Source organism: Mus pahari, chromosome 3 (assembly GCF_900095145.1).
Source record: "Mus pahari chromosome 3, PAHARI_EIJ_v1.1, whole genome shotgun sequence".
Lineage (NCBI taxonomy): Eukaryota > Metazoa > Chordata > Mammalia > Rodentia > Muridae > Mus > Mus pahari.
Window position 1 is genome coordinate 108,406,873 of NC_034592.1, and position 22,150 is coordinate 108,429,022.

Here is a 22,150-nt window from a genome sequence, read left to right on the forward strand (position 1 = left end):
ATGATGCAAATTCATACATGTCGAAACACTCATACACATAAATTAAAACTTAAAAGAAAAATAACCCACCCAGAGAAACCTTCAGTGTCTATGTATGGACTTGGACAGCAATAGTCAAACAACAGCACTGTCCCATTTTTCTAGACCAGGTGGAAATTAGATGTGTTGTAACACCCAGATATTTTAAAGATTTCTGTATGTGTGTGCGTGTGCATGTGTGTATGCAAGTGAATGTGGGTATGCACGGACACAAGAATAAGGAAACAGGAGCTGGGCGTGGTGGCACATGCCTTTAATCCTAGCACTTGGGAGGCAGAGGCAGGCAGATTTCTGAGTTCGAGGCCAGCCTGGTCTACAAAGTGAGTTCCAGGACAGCCAGGGCTATACAGAGAAACCCTGTCTCGAAAAACAAAACAAAACAAAACAAAACAAAAAAACAAACAAACAAACAAAAAAAGAATAAGGAAACAGATCCCTGAAGTTGGGGTTACAGGTAGTTGCACAGATTTATTGGGGTTGGAGATTTACTGCAACAGTTGTTAGTTGCAGCACACACTTTAACTGCTGAGCCATCATCTCCTTAACCCTAGCACCCAGCTGTTTAAGATTAGGATTAAGATTAAGAACATTTACCATGGAACCATATTGAAAGTCATAAAATGACAATTAAAATCTCTAGCCATGATAATGGTTTCTGAAGTGAGGTTCACGTCTATAGCAGATTCATGTCACTTGGTTCTGACCCCTTCAGTGAGGCTTGAAAAAACGATTGCAGAGAACAATGAGGAAATACAGAAGGGGCTGGCAGGGTGGTTCAGCACTTATAGGTGCTTCCTCCTAAGCTAATCTCCAGGACTCAGTTGACATGAAAAGAGAACTGAGTCCTGCAAGTTGTATGCTAGCCTCTAAACATCTACTATGGGTCATTTTGCCCATAACACACACACACACACACACACACACACACACACACACACACATGAGAGAGAGAGGGGGGATAGGGAGAGGAGAGAGAGGAGAGAGAGACATAGCCTGGGTCCATAAACCACCAAAATTAATGAAATTAATCAGATTCACAAATATTTTTTTTTTTTTTAAATCTATTTATTTATTTATTATATGTAAGTACACTGTAGCTGTCTTCAGACACTCCAGAAGAGGGAGTCAGATCTTGTTATGGATGGTTATGAGCCACCATGTGGTTGCTGGGATTTGAACTCCGGACCTTCAGAAGAGCGGTCGGGTGCTCTTACCCACTGAGCCATCTCACCAGCCCCAAATATTTTATTAATGGTGTGCAAACAAATTGTTTACTTGAGTGATTTCTGGGCTTATTTAAATAAACTAGCTTTGTTTTTGTTTTTGTTTTTTACAACAGCCTCCTCTTTAATATTTTTTTTTATTTATGTGTTCCATGTGTCTGCATTCATGCATGCCATGTATGTACTGATGTCCTAAGAGGCAGAAAGGGGATTCTGATCCCCTAAAACTGGAGTTACAATAGGCTGTGAATTTCATCAGGTGGTTGAGAACCAAGCTGGGGTCCTCTGGAAGATCAATGTCTTAGTTACTTTTCTATTGCTGTGGTAAGAGCCATGCATGATCTTAGACAACACCATGATCAAGGCAACTTATAAAAGAAAGTACTTAATTCAGTACTCACACCTTCAGACCGAGTCCTGACCTTCACAGCAGGGAGCATGACAACAGGCTGACAGGCACTGTGTTGGAGCTGCAGCTGCAAGCTCACATCTTAGTCCACAAGTATGAGGCAGAAAGACAGAGACAATGGGAATGGAAAGAGTCTTGAAATCTCAAGGCAAACCCCCAGTGATACAGCTGTTCCAACCAGACCACCGCATAATCCTTACCAATCCAGTTACTGCAACTGGGGACCATGTAGTCAAATACATGCACCTGTGGAGGAACATTCTTATTTAAACCAGCACAGGCAGCAAGAGCTCTCAACCACGAAGTCAGCTCTCTAGTCAGTACAACAATCTTAAAATGTAGATGGGAGAAACTTACCTCATTTTTTGGAATCTACAAGGAACTGCGCTGCTAGAATGCAATACTTTTAGTGCCTTGCTAGTTGGAGTGTGGTAGCAAGAGGAATGAACAATCTGAGACATAACCTCACACCTACTGAATTAGCATCTGCTCAGTCTCACCAACGTGAAAGTCATAATGACATTAAAACTCAAGCAACTGTTTTAGCCCATGGTATTAAGAAAGGACACAGCCCTTAACACACTTGAAAAAGTCAGTGAAGCTCTGAGCATGCCACTGGAGGAAGAGACATTCTCCATTCCTTCACAGCAGGTTGTTAGGTCAGCTACTCCTAAGATGTTTTCATAGTTCTACACTTAAAGAGGGACAACTTTTCCAAAGATTGTCTCATATAAATGCCAAATATACTCGTGTGACTTCTAAAATATTTGTATTATATATTTGAGAATTTTATAGAATATGTGATATTCACCTCCCTCCTGAGGCCCACCACCCATAATAAACTTACTTCCTCTCAACTTCATGCACCCCCCCTTTTAAAATAATCCACTGAGTCCAATTTGTGCTGACCATATACTCCTACCCCTAGGTATGAGGCTATCCACAGAAATTTGATCAACCAACCAGGGGACACACCCTTTACAATGTCCATTCCTCCTCCAGAAGTAGGTAGGTGCTCATGATCCCCTCCCCACACCATATTAGAATGCTGACTGGCTTGATCTCATGCAGGTCTCATGCAGTAGTGTGAGTTCATGGGTAAAGCAGACTTTATGATGAAGTAGACGTGTTCAGAAAACACCGGTTCTCTCTTGTCTACCCTCTGGTTCTCCTCATCTTTCCTCTTCCTCTTACTCAATAGTCTTTGGGATTTGAAGGAAATGATGTAGATGTCCCACGTGTGGCTGACATTCTGTGCAACATCTTTGTAAGACTGTTTAATTTCCTAAGTGATAATACTCTAGTCATAAAATTTGTCAAATCTAGTCACACCCATGTTCTCCATTAAATAACAACAGCAATAATAATATACAAATTCTGTATCTGCATTTTCTCAAATATTAACAACTGAATAGTTCATAAGATGAGCAATTAAGTTCGTAGGGAATCTACAGGTGCTTGCCAAAGATAGGTTCTGGGAATAGTGTCAAAATATGATCACAGTTAATAATACTGAAGATGAGTGTGGAGGAACCTCTCGAGGAGAAGTGAGAGGACCGGTGGCTGTGTTGCTTTGACGTCTTCTGCTTTGCTTCCAGGGCGGTCTGTTTACAATGTGTGTATATTCAACCACTTTTTAGAAAACCTGCATCGCATCTACCTAACGGTTTTGTCACACTGGTAGTTAAGTATCTTCTGGCAGGAAAGAGGTCAGCTTCAGCGTTTCAGCACTGCGGACAGCTCCAGAGCGTCTGCGGGAAGGGGTGGGGTGGAGTAAAGGGGGGCGTGGGTAGTGGAAAGGAACACCAAATGACTTAGTGACGCATCAGTCTTCAGTTAAACCAGTACACTTTTCACACCGTTTTTTCCTTTGTCTGATCAAAGGAAACATAAAAATCTAGTGCCTTCTAACAACCCGAGACTGCTGTTTCCACTCACAGCGAAATGCCTTCAGCACAGCTGGGGACGTAACAGAGAGAAGGATTTTCGCAATGAATTAATTAAATCCTCACTACCCCAGGAAGCACAAATAGTGACGAACCCTGATTGCTAAGCTTCGGAATGCGATGTGAGTGAAAACGAGCCCTTGCCTCTGCTTTTTCTGACGGACCTGAAGAGCAGACCCTGTTGCTGCTGTTAGTCCCTTCCCCATCTCACGTCCGACCTCGTTGCTTTCACATCTACATACTCGCAAATATTTACACATTGTCACATCGGAGAAAGGCACACATGCACACACATTTTCCTGCAAACACTCGCGCACGGGTCCTTCCGCGGCTGCCGGTGTCCTGTCTCTCACCCAGACACAGACACACGTAGGCCAGGAAAGCGATACCCACGGTCCTGTGACTCCACGCAGGTCCTCAGAACACGCCGTTTACACGAACCGAGATCGGCGAGCACAGACAAACCTGCCAACAAGTCTACTGGCTGGAATTCATCTCCATGGCAACAAACATGGAAGGTGAGCCCATCCATCCCTGCTGCCTGCGAAGTAACTTTCTCCCCCTTCCTCAGCATTCACCAACAGGGTTCCAGCGCCAGTCCCCAGGAGAAGGTGTCCTTTTTCTCTTGGATTTTAGAAACAAGGGAGAGCCGAGTGGGGGGCAGGGAGAGCCTGTGGGTTTGGTGAGCTCAAATTCTGAAAAGAAACGAATGCCTCTGCAGCTGCTGATGCTGTCAAGAAAGAAAAAAGAAAGAAAACAAACGTGTTGTGTGTATACAGATTGCTGATGTTTCTCCCATAATGTCTTGTAGGAAGTTTCCATGCTTCCTGCAGCTTAACATGTAGAAGACAACTGGCGACAACACAAGGTAGAATACTGGCAATGGTCTAGGCTTCCTTAGTGAGACATGTTGAGAATTTTCAGATCGACCAATGCTTTGGAAGGAATGGGTGTCTGAGGAGCCAGCCAGTTGTTCTCTTAAGGAAAATCTCTCAAGGTTGACGTCTCCAGGGCTTTGGGGTAGATTCTTGAAGATCTGAGGTTTTGGAACTCTAGGAAACCAAAATGCATGTACTTCAGCATGATGAAGACATCTGGGTTTGTAATTTAAGGTTTTCTTTTGATTCCAACACATCCATTCCTAAATGATAGCTGTGTACAGATGTGGCCTCAGTAATGCTTTCTGCTGTTCCTTATTTAAATAGGATTTAGCAACCTTTATATTTGATGAAGGAACTGTTGTTTGTGTACAGAAGGGCTCGTGATTTTTTTAAGCTTGAGTTTGCATGTCTTGTTTCATAAAATTACAAGTATCCTCTCATTAGAGTGCGATCATCTTGCACTCCAAGTATAACTATTTCAGATTTAATGTTTGTGATGTTATTGCTAGATAAATAAACAAGAAGGAAAACCTGTTGATTAAAATAAAGACATGGAAGGTTTTTGTGTATTTCTTAGGAGGTGCCTACACTTTATCATTAGCTTCTGCAACTGCATGTTATTCTGTGGCAATTGAATAACCATTTTTTTGAAAAATGAATTTGATAGCTCCTGATCAGTAAATAATTCAAAGAAAAAAATTTACCTACCACATTTGCTCATGGACATGAAAGGCTACATAGCAGGTATAAAAATACTCTCTTTGGTCAGTTACTGGCAATAATATGATGTAAACAACTGAGTACAGAAGACATTGTTGTTGTTGTTGTTGTTGTTGTTGCTGTTGTCAGTTATTTGTTGCTAACTACAAAGTGACTCCATGACATCGGGCCCTTTGATATCTACAGGTACTGCCATGGGCCAATGCTATGACTCATCAGGACTTACAGAGCCCTGTATCTGACATTTTCTATGAAAGAAAAGAGACACATTGAATGTGCGTGCTCACTACCAAAGTATCTAATCATTAATTCCAATGAACAATCTTTTATCAGTAGCAGAATTCATATAACAATACATTTTAGTATTTCAATCATTCCATAGAGGGATGCTGATGGTTAATCGGACCAGTGTTGATGATGTTAGTAACCCAGGGTATATTACACTTAAATTCTACCTGGATTTGGCTAACATTCAACTTCTTTTTTAAAAATTCGCTTATTCTTTTGACAACTGCTGGTTTTCATATGGGCTTTTGTAAAATAAAAATCAATTCATAGCTTTGTTCCTTTGTAATCTACTTCTCTCATAATTCATTCATTTTCTCTGTCTCAGTGAACATAGTATTAAAATATTATTTTCCTCCTGACATTAGCTTTACAATATCTGTTCTATGGAACCTAATGAGTCTGTACTTTTCTATCTCTTCCAATTACTGAAAATGTGTCTTTAATCCCAGGTGAAAAGTGGTTTTGAGACCTTATTCATCATGAAGTAGTCAGTGTTGTAACTGAAGTCTGTCATTTGTTTGTGATATTGTTACTAGCAATATATTATACAATATTATACTCCATACTAATGGAAAGGGACAAAGCTCAGAAAACTTTGTGATATGTTTTTAAAAACTTCAGTCTTGGTTGCTATTGAAATAAGATACAGAATTCATTTTGTATGTCAAATAAAATATTGGAGTTTGGGAAATTCTTTGAAAAAAGCTAGGCCTCAAACACCAGTATTTCAAGTGCTTCAAGGGTGAAGGCCAAAGGGCTTCCATGTTTGCTTTTAGTCTGCCCGTGTAGACAGAGCTGGTCTCAGTGACTATGCTTCTTTTGGACCTTTGCGTTTCTCCTTTTCAGCCATTCTATTAGATCGACTTTTTCTTTTAAAGAGCATTAAAGTTTAAGTTTTTCCTCTTAAGATAGTAACAAAATCATTCTTTCTTAACTCAATTTTTGTTTAAAAATGGAAGTTACAACAGGTCTTTAAACACGAGATGAGTTGACTTTATTCTCCTTTGAAAAATCAAATATCTGGTTAAGTCCTTATTGAAAATGATTACATTTGAATGCATTATCCTTGTGTGCCTTTACTTTTATGCAAATAAAACTTGTTTTGCCAAATTTTATTACCATCCAATTCCATCTTCTCTTTAACCATTATACCACATTTCCTTCAATCTGTTAACATTCTAGAAATTTCTATACTGGTGAAACAATTCTGATATCAGGCCTTTTTTATCAATGCTGTTTCCATTCTCACTTCAAAATGGGAAAGGTTTTCAATGTTTCATCTAGAAATTGTGGCTTTCTTAGCTCTGTGTGAATCCCTATTGTGGATTTATTCATGATCCTGAGTGTTTCTTCTTCTTCTTCTTTTTTTTAAAGATTTATTTATTTATTATATGTAAGTACACTGTAGCTGTCTTCAGACACTCCAGAAGAGGGTATCAGATCTTGTTACGGATGGTTGTGAGCCACCATATGGTTGCTGGGATTTGAACTCAGGACCTTTGGAAGAGCAGTCGGTGCTCTTACCCGCTGAGCCATCTCACCAGCCCCCCGAGTGCTTCTTATGAGTTCACTAGGAGATGTAAATTTTCTGTCTGCAAGGGGAACATGGATTATGGATTATTGGTAGCTTGTTTTTTCTATATTCATTCCTACTCCGTAATAGCAAGGAGCATCTTGCTAGACTTGCAACAACTTTCTCCTGGATCCACCTTGAACAAGTCTGATGTATCTACCGCCTTCTTCAATGTTCTCTTTCAATAATTGCCTTCTCTTAAGCTTAAGGTTGCAAATACTTCCGACTACTGGGATCTCTCAGTCATGCCTTTATTCATCTCTGCCAGTTTTACTCCATGATCATACTCAAAGTATTAGCACTACTAAGGATTTCATGTTGCACAAAATGAACTGAGTTGACTCCTTACCTGAGAACCACACATTGACAACACCCAAATTTACACTTACACTGTAAGCCTATAATGTTTCTTCTTTTGTTCACTCTGTTTAGTGAAAATGTTGCTTTCACATTTGTTCAAGCTTAATAGAGCAGAGCTATCACTGATGGGTCTCTTCTCATGGTCCACTACATTTCACTGGGGGTCAAATCCTATCTTGGTGAATAGCTTTCAAACCCACACCCTCTTCCACATACTTGACTCATACAGCCCTTCATTGATTGCTTCTCACATGGAGCATTGTTTTTGATCTCTTATAAATATGTAAGATAAGAAAATTAATCAATATGGTTGTTGAGACAAAATAAGTGTAAGTCACTACTACATGAGAGAAATGCAATAGATGTTGAATGTAATTTGCTTCCCTCTTCATTACCCATAAGAAGACTGAATTGTTTTATTCTTGTTTGAACATGGCTCCTCTATCTTGTTAACTGGAACCAATTGAGAGGAAAGGTGATATCTACTCCCATGTAACAACAGTGCAATAAATATTTTGAATACTGATTACCTATTAAATCATTTTTGTTTGACTGGAGTATAATAATGATATTACCACTCTGGATCCTTTGTTCCCATTCAAGTTAAGATCGTCTCTGCTTGTCAACTGACCACTTTATATCACCAACTTATGTGAATTGTTGATTAATTGCAATTTGAATATTTATTTCATGTGAACTACCAATTGATATCTCCTTCACTTTCAGTTGACATTTCAATCCTTCATCTTCAAATGTGAGAACTTTGTAAATATTTCTGCTAATCTCAGATTTTGAGTCATCAGAACTGTTTTGAATCTCAACTCTGGTAGCTCCATATGATTTCAGCCAGTTTTATGTCATAGCTTGTAATCATTACTTCACTGTCTTCAACCTAGTCACTGTTCTAAAAGATGTAAGAGTATGTAGTTGATTTCGTGATACTACACTAAAGACCTGTCTGCAGGATTACAGAGCCCAGTACTTACTAGGATAACACAGTGCATGTGAATCTACATAAAACACTACAAACTAGGCATAGCTCACATCTTCCTTACAAAGAGATAATAAAAGAAGGTCCATGAATTGTCAAAGTCACTAAATCATGCTGTCCCATGTCCCCAGTTCATCATTCTAGCATCAAATTAACCAGGGGCTAATTTAGCTGTTGCTATTTGAAGTTTTCCTCAAAGACCCATCTGTTAAAGCCTGACTCCAAGCCACAGGGTTACTGGGAAAAAGTAAAGCCTTTAGGAGGAGATGGGCTTTGTCCAAAGACGTTAGGTCACTGTAGAGATGACCTTGAAGAAGACAGTGAGACCCTGGCCCTTCTTTCCCTCCAGCTGCCAAGTGAACAACCCTCCTGAGCCACACTCCAGAACCAAAAGCAGGGTCACATGACCATGGCTGAAACTACCAAATCAGAGGGCCAGGATGAAGTTTTTCTCTTTTAAGTCGATGATTTGCTGTTTGCCTGCAGTGGAAAGCTGAGGAGTACAGCACTGCCTCTCTCCCATGTTCTCCTCCTCAGTGTCTACCTAGCACCGGCAGTTACCTAGTGACTGTCAGTTAGTCACACATTACTAACGTATCATTTCATAATTTCCTCTTCCTCCTTTCAAAAAGCGAAACATTTATCTTACCTTGTAGCTCTGTTCACTTTTCCACACTTAGTCACTTCTGAAAGCATATCTTCAGGGTCTAAACTCCAGAGCAGGTTATGGAGTCAACTCTTTGCCATTTATGACTTTTAAATAATTATGTCTGCCTCTTCCATAAAGGCATAATGCTCACTAGGGCACATTGTTATCAAGTTCGCCAGTAACTTGCATCAAGGACAGCGCTGACACACCTCAGTCTCCATTTTTGTTTTGTTTTGTTTTGTTTTTCAATGAAAACGTTAAGAAAATAATCATATGTTGCCTTAAACTCATTCAACCTTTAGACTTCCTGATCTCAACCTGAAAGATTTGGGTCACTTTTCAGCATCTGTTCTAATACAGCACTGCATTTCTTCTGTATTTGTTCCAGTAATAGAAAGATTGAGCACTACAAATTAGGTTTGTTGTCATGGTTACCTTTTTCATTTACTGAGAAATTCTTTATCCATACACCTTTCACATCCCCCACACAGCTCAGAAAATTTGAAGTTTCTCACAATACCCTTCCTGCAAAGGGTAACGGCCAAGGCTTGGACAGCAAGGGAGGGGTAACTACACCAGAAATTATAAGCAAACTTAAAAAAATAAAAATAAAAAAAACACAGAGATCAAATATAAAATTGACATCTGTACTTTCTAATACAGATTAATGCTAAAATAAGATGATAATGATATACTTTTCTTAGAAAATAAAGGGAAATTCTCAGAGTTGGTAGGAAAAACCCCCGTTCTCCATCTCTGATCATGAAGAATCGTGTCTTTTTGAGAGTGCCGCATTAATCAGTTTAATAGGAGAGAGGGGGAGGGACAGTGATTGAGCTGTTGAATCGTAGTGCTTATCTTCAAGGCCAGGCTTTGAAACCAAATGGAAGTTCTCTTGGTTATGTCAACTACTGATAAATGAAACTTCAAGTTCTCTGGATAGTTTAGAATTAGATTTAAAAAATAACTTTATTCTTCAAAGACTGTATCCATCGACATACTTAATTTATTCCAGTTCAAATACTGATTGAATAAAGATGATATGCAAATTTAGAGAGGGTTCTTTTTCCATTAATTCATTAACTCATTTACTGTCGAAGAATCTAAGAACAAAGCATGACTTGGCATATGTCTGATAAATTGAATCCAAAAGGGGAGCTTTCTTATCTCTAGCTAGGGAGGGATTTTGTTTTAGTTCAGTCAAACAAATGAGCTGAGTGGTTCATTGCTGCTTCTGGAAAACACATTTTTTTTTTTTTTTTTTTGGTTTGCCATTTTAGTTGTTTGGTAGGTTTTACTAAGAATAACAGTCAGGGCTGGAGAGATGACTCAGCAGTTAAGAGCACTGACTGCTCTTCCAGAGGTCCTGAGTTCAACTCCCAGCAACCACATGGTGGCTCATAGCCATCTGTAATGAGGGGATCCGATGCCCTCTTCTGGTGTGTCTGAAGAGAGTGACAGTGTAATTATATACATAAGATAAATAAATAAATCTTTAAAAATAAATAGATAACAGAATCTATAGCTTAATTAATAATCTAGGGCCAGCTAGATTGCTTCTCCTGTGACCAGCTATGACCCCATGTACATGTTTACTCTATGATGTCTTTAAAATACCTAACTGGATTCTGCTTAGGTCTTTCCTACGCAATGGCAAGATGAACAAAGCATTAAAATTGCTCAGATGTTCTAGGTCCAGTGATGTTAATTGTTCCAGTACCCAGACTCTGAGGCAGAGTTTGGTGGCCCAAATGTTTATTAAGAAACTCTTTGGGGCTCCAAACTTGGAAAAGGATAGAGAATGAAGCAGGTGTGTCTAGGAGTTGAGTTATGATACATATCCAAAATATCCTCAACTGACAGCATGTGGAGCGCCAGAGCTAGACAAGGCTGAACAGCATCCTTCCCAGGAGGAAACATGCAGTAGGGCAGTTCTCTGCAGCTGAGGCAGCTCTTGAAGGAAGATAGCAAGTTCTGGGGATGCTGCCAGATGCTAGGCAACAAGCCCCACACTACAGGCACACTGTAGCATCCACCACCAAACCAAGGCTATCGGCCCCTCTGTTTCTAGAGGTTTATTTTTATCTTAAATTATGTGTGGGTGTGTAGGTACACACACGTGGGCGCTGCTTCCCTCAGAGGCAAAGGCACTGGGTGCCCTGGAGCTATAGTTACCCATGTTTATGAGTTGCTGCCTGGCATGGAAGCTGGAAACCAATCTTTGATACTCTGCAAGAGTAGTACCCTTCTTAACCATGGGTGTTATTGGCTCCGCTTACCTACACACTCCCCAAAATGTCAAATGTAGCTTACAAACACCATTAATTAGACTTTAAAAAAAAAATCAGAAACAGAAAATATTGCTTAATCCTGTTTCCCATGCTTCCTACAAGATAAACAAACAAAAGAACTCAGCCTTTGGCAAGATCATTCAGAATTACTTAAGTAAAGCTTAAAAATTAATTTTTTAAATGCAAAGCACACTTTTATTTGCTAGGGTGTTAAGACAATTTGGTGGAAAGATGTTCTACAAAAAGATTTTAAAGTGTTTTACTCTTTTATTGACCAAAAAGCCAGACAATCAACACCGCAGAAGTGGGGAGTATCTCTGCCCTTGGTAGTTTGAAGATATAGCTCTTCTGTAATCTAATTCTTTATAAAAAACAATGTTTATCTCTGTTTTTAGTTTGAAAGCTCCAAGCCTTTGTATTACCCTCTCCATTCATTCTCACCCATTTCTTGTTCTATCTTAGTGTTTTTTTTAAGTTTATTTTATTTTATGCCTAGAGATGGTTCATACACGTATATGTCTATATATAGATGCATGCCTAGTGCCCCTGTAGGCCAGAAGAGAGAATCAGTTGCCCTGGAACTAGGGTTGTAGACATTTGTGAGCTAGCATGTGTGTGTGCTGGGAATCAAACCCCATCCTCTGCAAGAACAAAGACTCTTTACCACTGCGCCGTCTCTCCAGCTCTTTCAGTTGCTTTTCTGAAAATAAACAAGGAACTCCATTTTATTTAAAGTCAACTTGGTTAAAATTTTAGTTGCAGCTTTAGAATATCAATCATTGACAAGGGGGATGGGGACAGGAATTGGTTAGAAGGAGGACTAGCTGTCTTAAAGTTATCTGAATTACAAAGGACACACAACTTAAACTTGGATTTTATGTTTATTTAGGGCAGCGGCTCTCAGCCTCCCTAATGCTGCCACCCTTTAACACAGCTCCTCATGGTGTGGTGGCCCCAACCATAAAGTTATTTTTTTTTTTGTTATTTCATAACTGTAATTTTGCTACTGTTAGGACTCATTTTGTAAATGTCTTATATTGCCAATGGTCTTAGGGGATCTCCATGAAAGAAAGAGTTCTTCAACCCCTACAGGGGCTATGACACACAAGTTGAGAACCACTGATTTAGAGTTTTTTGAAAATGAATGTAGACATTGGGAGGTAGTTAATGCCCACAGATATTGTGCTTATCTCTTTGCAGTTATGATGCTGGGCATTGCCTATATTCATGTAATTTTTTAAAATATGCTTTTATCTTTGAGAATGTGACATTTAAACCAGGGGTGGTGGCTCTTGCCTGGTATCCCAGATTTCAAGAGAGCTGAGGCAGAGGGATTACCATGATTTCTGGGACAGCTTAGACTATAGAACTACAGAGTGAGAAATTCTCTCTTACACACACACACACACACACACACACACACACACACGGCACACATCATGGAGAAGAAGCTATGCAAACAAGAGTTGAAACAAAAAATATATTGCAGCCATTTAAAGAATCAGGTTTTGTTTCAGACAAAATGGCCCTGGAAAGGTCTGGCTAGATGGCTCAGCCATTAATGGTACTGACTCTTGTTCCAGATGGACCAGGGTTCAAATCCCAGCATCACATGGCAGCTCACAACTGTCTATAACTCCAAGATCTGACACTCTTACATAGACATACATGCAGCCAAAACACCAGTGCACATAAAATAAAAGTAAATAAGTTTTAAAAGATAGCCCTGGAGAGAAGCCTTGAAGCTTGGACTTTAAACAGTGGGAATAGCTTATACTCATTTTATTTGTGCTATTATCTCCATGTGCAAAAATGAAGGGAAAACTAAATGAAAATTCAGATCAAAAGAACAGTAGCAGCTGCCTCCCATTGAATAAAAGGCGCTGTGTGTGTTAATAATGATGGTCATGTCTACACTTCTTTCTGTTTATTTAAGTATGCAGGCATGGTTCTCTGCATCCATGAACAATTCTGCATTTACTGCTATGGAGTACACATTTACAGTGCCAATTTCATTCTGACCTCTATCTGATACCTTCAAACACTGTTGACAAATAAAGGGGCTTGAAAATAACTGCCTTTATAACGTCTTGTCCGATTGCCACACACAGATGAAACTAAACTGGGTCCACTTTGTACCTAGGCGGAGAACCGACTCCTGCAGGAACTCTGAAGAGCTACCACGATGCAGCCGTGAATGATGAGTAGCACCTACTGTGGCAATTCTTCAGCAAAGATGAGTGTCCACGAAGTCTCGGAATCCTCCCTGTCTCTGGAGCAGAAGACCGGCTTTGCCTTTGTGGGCATCCTGTGCATTTTCTTGGGACTTCTCATTATCAGATGCTTCAAGATTCTGTTAGACCCATATAGTAGCATGCCCTCTTCTACATGGGAAGATGAAGTCGAAGAGTTTGATAAGGGGACCTTTGAGTATGCACTTGCCTGATGGTGGCTCTGATTCATGGTATTCCCGGTTCCATTGAGACATGTGATAGACACATCTGTAATGAGCTTGCCTGTGCTGTTGGAGAGAGGGTCATTCCATTCATGACATTCAATAAACATCTGTGATTGATATCCACCATGCTGTGTACAGTCTTGTGTTCTCCCTGGTCTTCTTCCTCAGTGGAGGTTTCTATGCATAGAACGAAAACCATACCTCTTCTGCCATATTCCCGCCTCTGACATCTGCCCAGGCTAATGAGCTTCCTGAGGAATTTTGCAAAGCAAACCCATCTACCCTCTCCACACTCCAGCCTGGAGTCACAGCATAGCTTTAGTGACCCTTGTGTTGTGTGATAATATGTCTTGAAAGAGACATGAACACAGTTCTACACAGCCTGGTGATAGAGTGGCGTCACTTCTAGGAATATGGATGAAGAGTTACTTACAGGAACAGAAATGACACAACAACAGTGGATCACCAATAGCCTGTGCCAGCATGAGCTAGTGACAGTTCACAAAGGCTGGGAACCTGGAGCTCAGGGCATAGCCCGCAGGCAGCTCCATGTAATCCATGTCTCTTTGAGGCAGCTCATGTGATCTGAACCTCTTCCTGGCATCTCAGCTTGTCTGAGAGCGCCTCTCAGCAGTTCTTGCTGCTTATGTACATTTGGGGGAGGAAAGAACTAGGGTATCTGGTCAGTTTCAGAAACTTCCTGGAGCCTTTTGGTTCCTTAATGGAATGTTTTACCTCCCCTTAAAGCATTCTGTGTCTTGAGGAACTTCTTTCTAAGATGAGGGCTTGTCTCAGAGGAAATCGTTACACAACACTTGGCCTCAAAAGCCTTTCATCCCCCAAAAGAAAGAATATTATTTCTTAAACAGGGATCATAGGTCAGAAAGCTCACAGTGGAACAAATTCAGAAAGCTAACAGGCAAACCTTGCAAGCTTGCAGATGTGAAGGTTCTCAGAATTCCTGCCACTCTTCTCTGCCTTGAAGAACCTCCTATGGTGAGATTCTGTAGTGTAGAGTCCCTGCCAGTCCTGCCTCACGTGGATACCGGCTTCACCATCCTCCTTCATGGCTAGCACTAAAGAAAGAGCTCTGACATCACCCAGTAAGAGGGATAATTGTCCTGAGGCAAGGTGTCCCGCCTGCCACCTCTGGAACCATGCCACCAGAAGCCACTTGTCTAATCTCAGTGAACCTCAGGGGAGAGATAGCCAGAGGGTATGAAACTATTCTTGAGGAGACATGAACACATGTCTACTCACCCCCCACGATAGACTGTTGTAAACTCCAACCGCCTAAACATGCCACAAGTTGTATCTGGGAAGTCAGAGAGCTAAGGAAAGGATTAAAGTTATCATACATTTCCCCTGGATTCCAATGTTGGCTCACCTCAGCAACTAGCTTCACAACCTAGAAAGTGAGCAGAGGGTAGTTTGCACATCTGTGAAGCAAGGGTGAGAAGCCTGGGCTGTATCTCTCGGGGTTGCTGGTAAGAGTATGGAAATGTAAAGAATGGAAAAGCACTCTGAAAACTATAGAGTGGGTAAATGTGTCATCCTTTCTCTGTCTCCATACCGCTCTCAGCCCAGCACTGAGGTTATACATGCTTTCCCCACACCTGAGTTTTGCATGCATGATGGGTATCTGAACTCGGGTCTCTGCTTGCACAGCAGACACTTTCCCCATTGAGCTAACCCCTTGGCCTCTACAGCTTTTTACCAAGACTCCTTATTGTGTCTGTGGCATTCCCAAATAGCAGCCCCAGAAAGATGCCTGACGGGCCTTTCGTTTGTTTGTTTGCTTGCTTGCTCCTAGTAGATTTATAAAGTATCTTGGTTGGCTATTATGGTTCTTCTGTTCCAAGCCTTGACATCAAAGATGCTCTTGGTGCCCCAGGTGCTTCAGAGACCACCACACCCAGTTGGTAATCTGGCCCAAGAGTAACTCGGTAAATTGAGCTCAACTGACTTTGCTGGAAGGCATCTGTGCCCAAACACAGGGCATCATCTTTGTGACACAGGTTTCTGTAGTGCACCCCCCACCCCCAAGATTCGTGTCCAACTTACAGAGGTTCCATTTGCCCCAGGGACAACACTCACTAAGACTTTCAAGATCAAGACAAGATCAGATTTTTATTTCAAAACGAAGAAAAGAAAGAAAGAAAGAAAGAAAGAAAGAAAGAAAGAAGAGAGAGAGAGAGAGAGAGAGAGAGAGAGAGAGAGGCGAGAGACGATCATAAGGAATGTACCACTTCAGGTCATCAACTCCCAATAAACTCCCACTCCCAGCATCACACTGACAGGAAGTACTTGATCCATGGCTTTTATTTTTCATGTGTGCATCTTACTCTTGGGAGCTGGGGGGGTAGGACAATGGTCACCATCTGTGTTTCCAGAGTGAGAAGTGTAACTATAAAGAGTTGATTATAGTTGAGATATAATATGGAAACTTCAAGAAACGTTAATGCCTCTAAGAATAGATGGCCAGTATCATATCCAGATCAGCCCCTATTGCCACATACAGGAGCCTGTTAGGGAGAACAGGAAGAAAGATGGCACCTGTACCTTCAGATAGTTTCCTTACCCCCCTGCCTCAAAGGCTCAACTTAAGCTCACCATCCAAGGTTGACTTCCTAAATGATGTCACCTCATCCATATCCCCTGACTATCTCCCAGCCACTCTAGAAGGTCTGAAACCCTTTAGTGAACAACAGAGGCTACCATTTCCCCGTTAGAGATAAGAGCCTCAAATGAAAATGTCTGCTTGATGGAAGACTGAGACTGAAACTAATTCATACTCACTGAGGTCAGCCAGGCATGCAGCAAGAAAAAGAGACTGACTCTAGAGGCGCTCCCAGCCTCTGAGGGAGGAAAAGGGCTGAAGAATGAAGAAGGAATTCCTGAAGGCAGGTGAGCGATGGATGGTGCCAATCATCCTGGGACAGGCAACAGAATGTGTCTTGGGTCGCAGCCTCAACGCGGCAGTCTATTGATCTATTAAGTATCCCGGCACCCCCTACCTGAATCTGACACCCGACCTCCTGTACAAAATGCCCTTCTCCTAAGTGAGAGTTGTAACCCCTTATTGAAGAAATAAATTTATTCAATTAAAGTGGTCTCCATGAGAAGATATGGGCTAACAAGATTCCTCAGTGGGTAAAGGCTCTTGCTGCCAGTCCTGACATTTGAATGTAAACCCTGGGTTGCAGCTGTCTCCTTATAATTCTACTTCTGACAGAACCTTATAAAATTAGCTCGGTTTAGTACCAAGGCACTCAGCTGACTAAGAGCAGCAACTGGATTTTCCTTCGGCATCTGTATGTCCCTTTGTACAATCCTGTGTTTGGTCACCAATTTACCTTTCCCTTCATTTTAATAGGTGTGATTCCCTATCCACGTCTTTAACGGTTGGTCTCAGAATCATGAGTATGAGTTAAGAACAAAGTTACGACTAGATAATAAATACTGCTAAAATAGTACAAGCAAGCACTGCGTTCAAACTGGTGCTATTTAGAAACAGACATAAATTAGCTCGTGTAAGCCTCACGGGTAACCTAGCAAGGCACATGCTGTTATTGTCTGCATATTGTTTGCCTACGAGGTCATTAAAGCCTACCCAGTGAACGAGGCTCCAGAATTCCCCCAGACAGGAAGTGGCAGGGCCAGAATTGAAATGGAGAACTCTTCACTCACAGCTCACACTTAATCACTACGTCACACCACAGCAGAGCCAGCCGGGCAACTGGAAATCACTTGAATAGCTTCTTATTAGACCCAAAGAGGACTCATTCAATCATCCTGATTGAAAACCAATGACAGAGCCTGCACAGAGGAACTGCGTGTGCCGTCTTAATCACCAGCTCACAGGTTGGAGCCGAACCATCTTCTGAGCAAAACTCAGAAACTAGATGTGATAAAAATGGTTCCTCCGCAAGGAGACAGAAAGGCCATTTAGTAGTACCACTGGGAAGTGTGCCCGGTTTGACTTGAGCAGCTTAAAGTGGTTTTCACACTCAGCAGAAATCTTTTTAATACTTCACTAATTCTACCCTCAATCTGTTCACTTCCTATGCAGAGAAGAGGCAAGGTAAGTAAGGTCAAATAATTTCAGGTAAAATTCCCTAGTCACAAGATCCTGAGACCATCTCTTGGTATTTCTGTTCCTATGCTGAGCAATACGAGGTCACTGGGTCTCATTAAAAATAAGGTGATGAGCTAGGCCTGGTGGCAGAGGCTGCTTCCAGCTTCTTGGGAGGCTGAGGTCAGGAGGATGTGAGGATCCAAGAGTACAGAGTGAGCTCAGGCCAGCACAGGCAATTAGCAAGGTGAGACAGTTAGAGATGGGGTAGGGGAGCTCAGTGGTAGAGTGCTTACTTCGAATGTGTGAGGCCCTGGGTTCAATTCTTATTGAGAGAGAGAGAGAAAGAGAGAGAGAGAGAGAGAGAGAGAGAGAGAGAGAGAGAGAGAGAACAGAAATGGAGACAGAGACAGAGACAGAAATAGAGACAAAGACAGAGACAGAACGGCAGACCATAGAACTAAATTTATCTAGCCCCAAACAACTGAAGCAATATTTTTTGAAGGATTTGTTGTTGTGCAATCTGTGAATTAAAGAAACTTTATTTTGTTTACTGCCTAAAAGGATTAATGATTTACTACTAGTTACTAGTTGATGTGGTACTTACGGTTGGTTCCTCAGGCCTAATGACTAGTGGGCCTTTTCCCACTATTCCAGGCCAATGACTGAAAAGTCATCTCTTTCAAGAAAGTTTTTAACCAATGAGCAGAAGCCTGAGGTTGTAGCCTGAACTCTGAGGCCCCATATATGCCTGTGCGACACTAATGTGGGTTACTCGTGCTCCGAAGAAGGCTGCTGGATGGGGCGGTAAGTGTCTGGGCCCGGCAGAAGCCTCAACTTCATGTCATGGGGAAACACAGAGCCTGAGGGCTGGGCTGAAGGCGCCAGGGACTGTGAGAAGTTAAATGTTCTAAAATGCTAAGAGATGTGGGCTGCACTGATAACTTCACCAGGAAAGATTAGTTAAGAGTTTAAATTAGGTGTGTGTGTGTGTTTGTTTGTTTGTTTGTTTTATCCAAAGAAATGCCTTAAATGACTGCGCAAGAGCCGAGCTCGTGGTAATATTGTTCTCGTTTTCTAGTTTTCTTTGGGAAAAAAATATCAAATTGTAAGGTATTTACAAAGAAATATTACTCCAAAGACAGTATTTAAGGTTGGCGATTACTGTAGAATTGTGAAAATTATCGGGTGGTTTATTGAACTCATGAAACATTGCATTAAGAGGAGCCAGCAGAACATAAGCATTTACTGAGAGCTGTGGCTTATTTCGTATCCCAAACACTCATTTTTTTTAAGGTTTCCATAATAGCATTTATGAAAAAGCACAAATGTGTGAGCAAATGAAATGTTTCAGAGGCTACTAAAAATTTTTTAAATTCACAGAACGTCATCTTAAGAGACTTAGTTTTTGTTTTTTGGTGTTTGTTTTAATTTCATATTCTAAAATATAACTTTTTACATGTTACACAGGTGAAAGTTTTTCTGGGTCAAAGTTAACATTGATGATGTGTAGATTTTTTTTTTAAGAACTAGCAAAATATACTTTTCAAAGTTTTTGTGTATCAGGCAGTGGAGGATAATGCTATTGATGTAAAATGCTTTGCAATGCTGGCATTTAGACTCTCTGTGAACTCTCTTACTGTCCCTGACTACTAACATGCTTTCTAAATGTCCCAGCGACTTTCAAGCAAACGTGACCAACAGTCGCATGCTAGTGACTTCCCTGGAATTTCCGTGTGCAGAACCCAGTCCCGTGCTATTAGACAGAGTTTGCTTGCTCAAGTAAGCAAGGGTTCGAGGATGAGACATTTTTAGTGAAACAAACTTAAAATCACACATCTTGTAGCTCAAGCCTGGAACAAATATAAGTTTCTTTCTTAATAGCAGCCTTGAGGAGCATTCTGAAGATTACATGGGAGACCACACATCAACAATACATCAGGGATCTAGTGATCGGGTCATCTAGAACCGAAGCCAAGCGCTCCCTATTGTAACCACGCTATTGTCTATTTTAAGGCAGAAATACGTGGACTAAAACAACAACCACTGTAAAATAGGTAGTTTCAAAGTAGATTTTGGAAGATGTCGGTCAACATCCCTTCCAACTCGGTGCCCAGTAGCGCTAGTCGCTTTCAGGTCCATGTCATAAACGAGGGCCATGGCAGTGCTGCAGCCGTGAGTGACAGTGCAGACCCCCCACATTATGAAGAGACCTCTTTCGGGGACGAAGCCCCAAACAGACTGAGAATCAGCTTTAGGCCTGGGAATCAGGAGTGCTATGACAATTTTCTCCCAACTGGAGAGACTGCTAAAACAGACACCACGTTTCACGCCTACGACTCTCACACGAACACATACTACCTACAAACCTTTGGCCACAACACCATGGACGCCGTCCCCAAGATTGAGTACTACCGCAACACAGGCAGCGTGAGCGGGCCCAAGGTCAACCGGCCCAGCCTGCTGGAGATCCACGAGCAGCTGGCTAAGGTAAGCATCCATCCGTGCTGTTCCCTAGAGGGTTAAAAAACACTGCACAAGCGGTGGACAAACGAAGAGAGCTGGTGCACACCATTAGCCTCCTTACGCGCGGCTGTCACTGGTTCCCAGGAAACAGAAACTGTACGGGCCGTTTTGCAAATGTTTGCTGACTTGGTAACGAAGTGCAGACTGAACTCGGGAAGTTGGGCAATGTATCCTATGGTGTTTGCAGTAAGGATACTCAAGTCCCTCTGAGCTGACTGTGCCACACTGAATCCTACGCTGTTTCCAGTTTAGTGTTAAACAAACCACTGCGCTTTCATAGTTCATATTGTGGGGGCCAGCCTGTGGTCCAGCCACGTTGCGGCCTTAAGTCACAGCTACTCTAGAATCCGAGGCAGAGTTATGACTAGTTTTTCTATTTTTAAAAGAAAGATTAGAATTGCATAAGATTCAGCCCTTGGGTCCCTCCCTCCTCTTCACACCTTTGCCTGAGGCTCCTGGCTCTTCTAAATTTTAGCCCAGAAGCACAGAAGTGGCCAAACTTCCTGTTTAAAGAATGTAAAGGAGTTCCAAAGTCTCTGAAAGACTCTAATCTATACCTCATTATTTAGAAGCTTAGATTTCTTCTGCGACTTCCTCAGAAATACACGTCGACAGATCCAGCCTTTCTGACAGCTCGTAATGAATAACATTCTTTTATGTATGTCTCTGCGTGTGGTGCTGTGCATGTGTGCCTATTTGCATGTGCGTGTGGAGGCTGATGCTGGGCAGATTCCTTAGTTCCTTCACCTTATGCATTGAGGCAGGCTTTCTCACTTGAACCCCAAGCTTGCCAATTCGGTTAGTGGAGCTAGCCAGCTTTCCCTGGAGACCTCCTATCTCCATACCCTCAGTACTGAAAGCACAGGTGGGACACCATTATCAGCCTCTTTGTGTGAGAACAGGAGATGCAAACTCTGGCCCTCACACCTACCAGCAAATGCTTTACCCACTGAGCCATCTCCCCAGCCCTGGGTATCACTTTGTGGAACATGGTTGCTCTCTGGAAAGATAATTGAATAATAGTTTCAAGTGTGTATTTACTTACAGCTGAGCTTTTAGGAGAATGAAGAATGCACGGTTCATTTCATAAGCACTCATTTATTCATTTATCCATTCTAGTTCTTAAAAGTTTAAAAAATAAAAAATAAAAAGCAGGCTGTGGTTGCCCAGACCTTTAATCCCAGCACTCCGGAGAGGCTGGGGGATCTCTGAGGTAAGCCCAGTCTACAGAGTGAGTTCCTGGACAGTCAGGGTTACACAGAGAAGCTTGGTCTTAGAGAGTGGGGGTGGGGGGGGGTGGCAAAACAAAATTAAACAGTCTCCTGTCGCCCCGAGCTGGGCCCAGGACAGGTTCTCTCAGGAATGATCCTGGTAAAGGCGCGGGCTCTTCCTTTAGTTTCTCCTCACCTTCTTTCCCGAGGAAAAATATCTCTAAATTTTACTCTCTGAGCTGCAAGGGGCCCAGCTCTCTACTAGAGGAAGAGTCTGTGCTCTCAGCCCACTCATACCCTCACCCACAAACCTTCCTTGTTTATACCCTCACACACAAACTTCCTCATCTGTCCAGTGTGCTGCATTGGTGGCAAGGTGCAAACCTTAGGCTTTGTCTGAGATATCTGGTGCTTTAATCAAAAGAAAAAAATAGCATCATGGCTATTCGGTATCAGCTTCCATGGAGGGTTTTTTTGTGGGGAGGGGGAAGATAATGTGAAACTTCAGAC

At 41.7% G+C, this 22,150-nt stretch overlaps 2 protein-coding genes across 13 annotated transcripts in view; both read left to right on the top strand.

Moving 5' to 3' along the window:
• Positions 1-3,825: 3,825 nt before the first annotated feature.
• On the top strand, positions 3,826-13,952 carry Ctxn2 (cortexin 2). 2 transcript variants are annotated; one of them, XM_029537001.1, is made up of 2 exons: positions 3,826-4,135; positions 13,514-13,927. In XM_029537001.1, exon 2 carries the CDS (start codon positions 13,568-13,570, stop codon positions 13,814-13,816), a length of 249 nt encoding a protein of 82 aa, XP_029392861.1. In that variant the 5' UTR covers positions 3,826-4,135; positions 13,514-13,567; the 3' UTR covers positions 13,817-13,927. The 2 variants fall into 2 exon arrangements, with proteins under 2 accessions (XP_029392861.1, XP_021050820.1); XM_021195161.1 differs by having other exon boundaries at positions 4,125-4,715; positions 13,514-13,952.
• A 4,650-nt stretch (positions 13,953-18,602) lies between these two features.
• Slc12a1 (solute carrier family 12 member 1) overlaps positions 18,603-22,150 on the top strand; it is a 78,617-nt gene continuing 75,069 nt past the window's right edge. For 5 of the 11 annotated variants that reach the window (XM_029536882.1, XM_029536880.1, XM_021195109.2 and 2 more), the window contains exons 1-2: positions 18,604-18,710; positions 19,788-20,393. In XM_029536882.1, coding sequence (XP_029392742.1) covers positions 19,986-20,393 — 408 coding nt within the window. In that variant the 5' untranslated portion in view covers positions 18,604-18,710; positions 19,788-19,985. Of the gene's footprint in view, positions 18,711-19,787; positions 20,394-22,150 lie in introns of all 11 variants that reach the window. The other 6 variants (XM_029536879.1, XM_021195114.2, XM_021195110.2 and 3 more) reach the window with 2 other exon arrangements.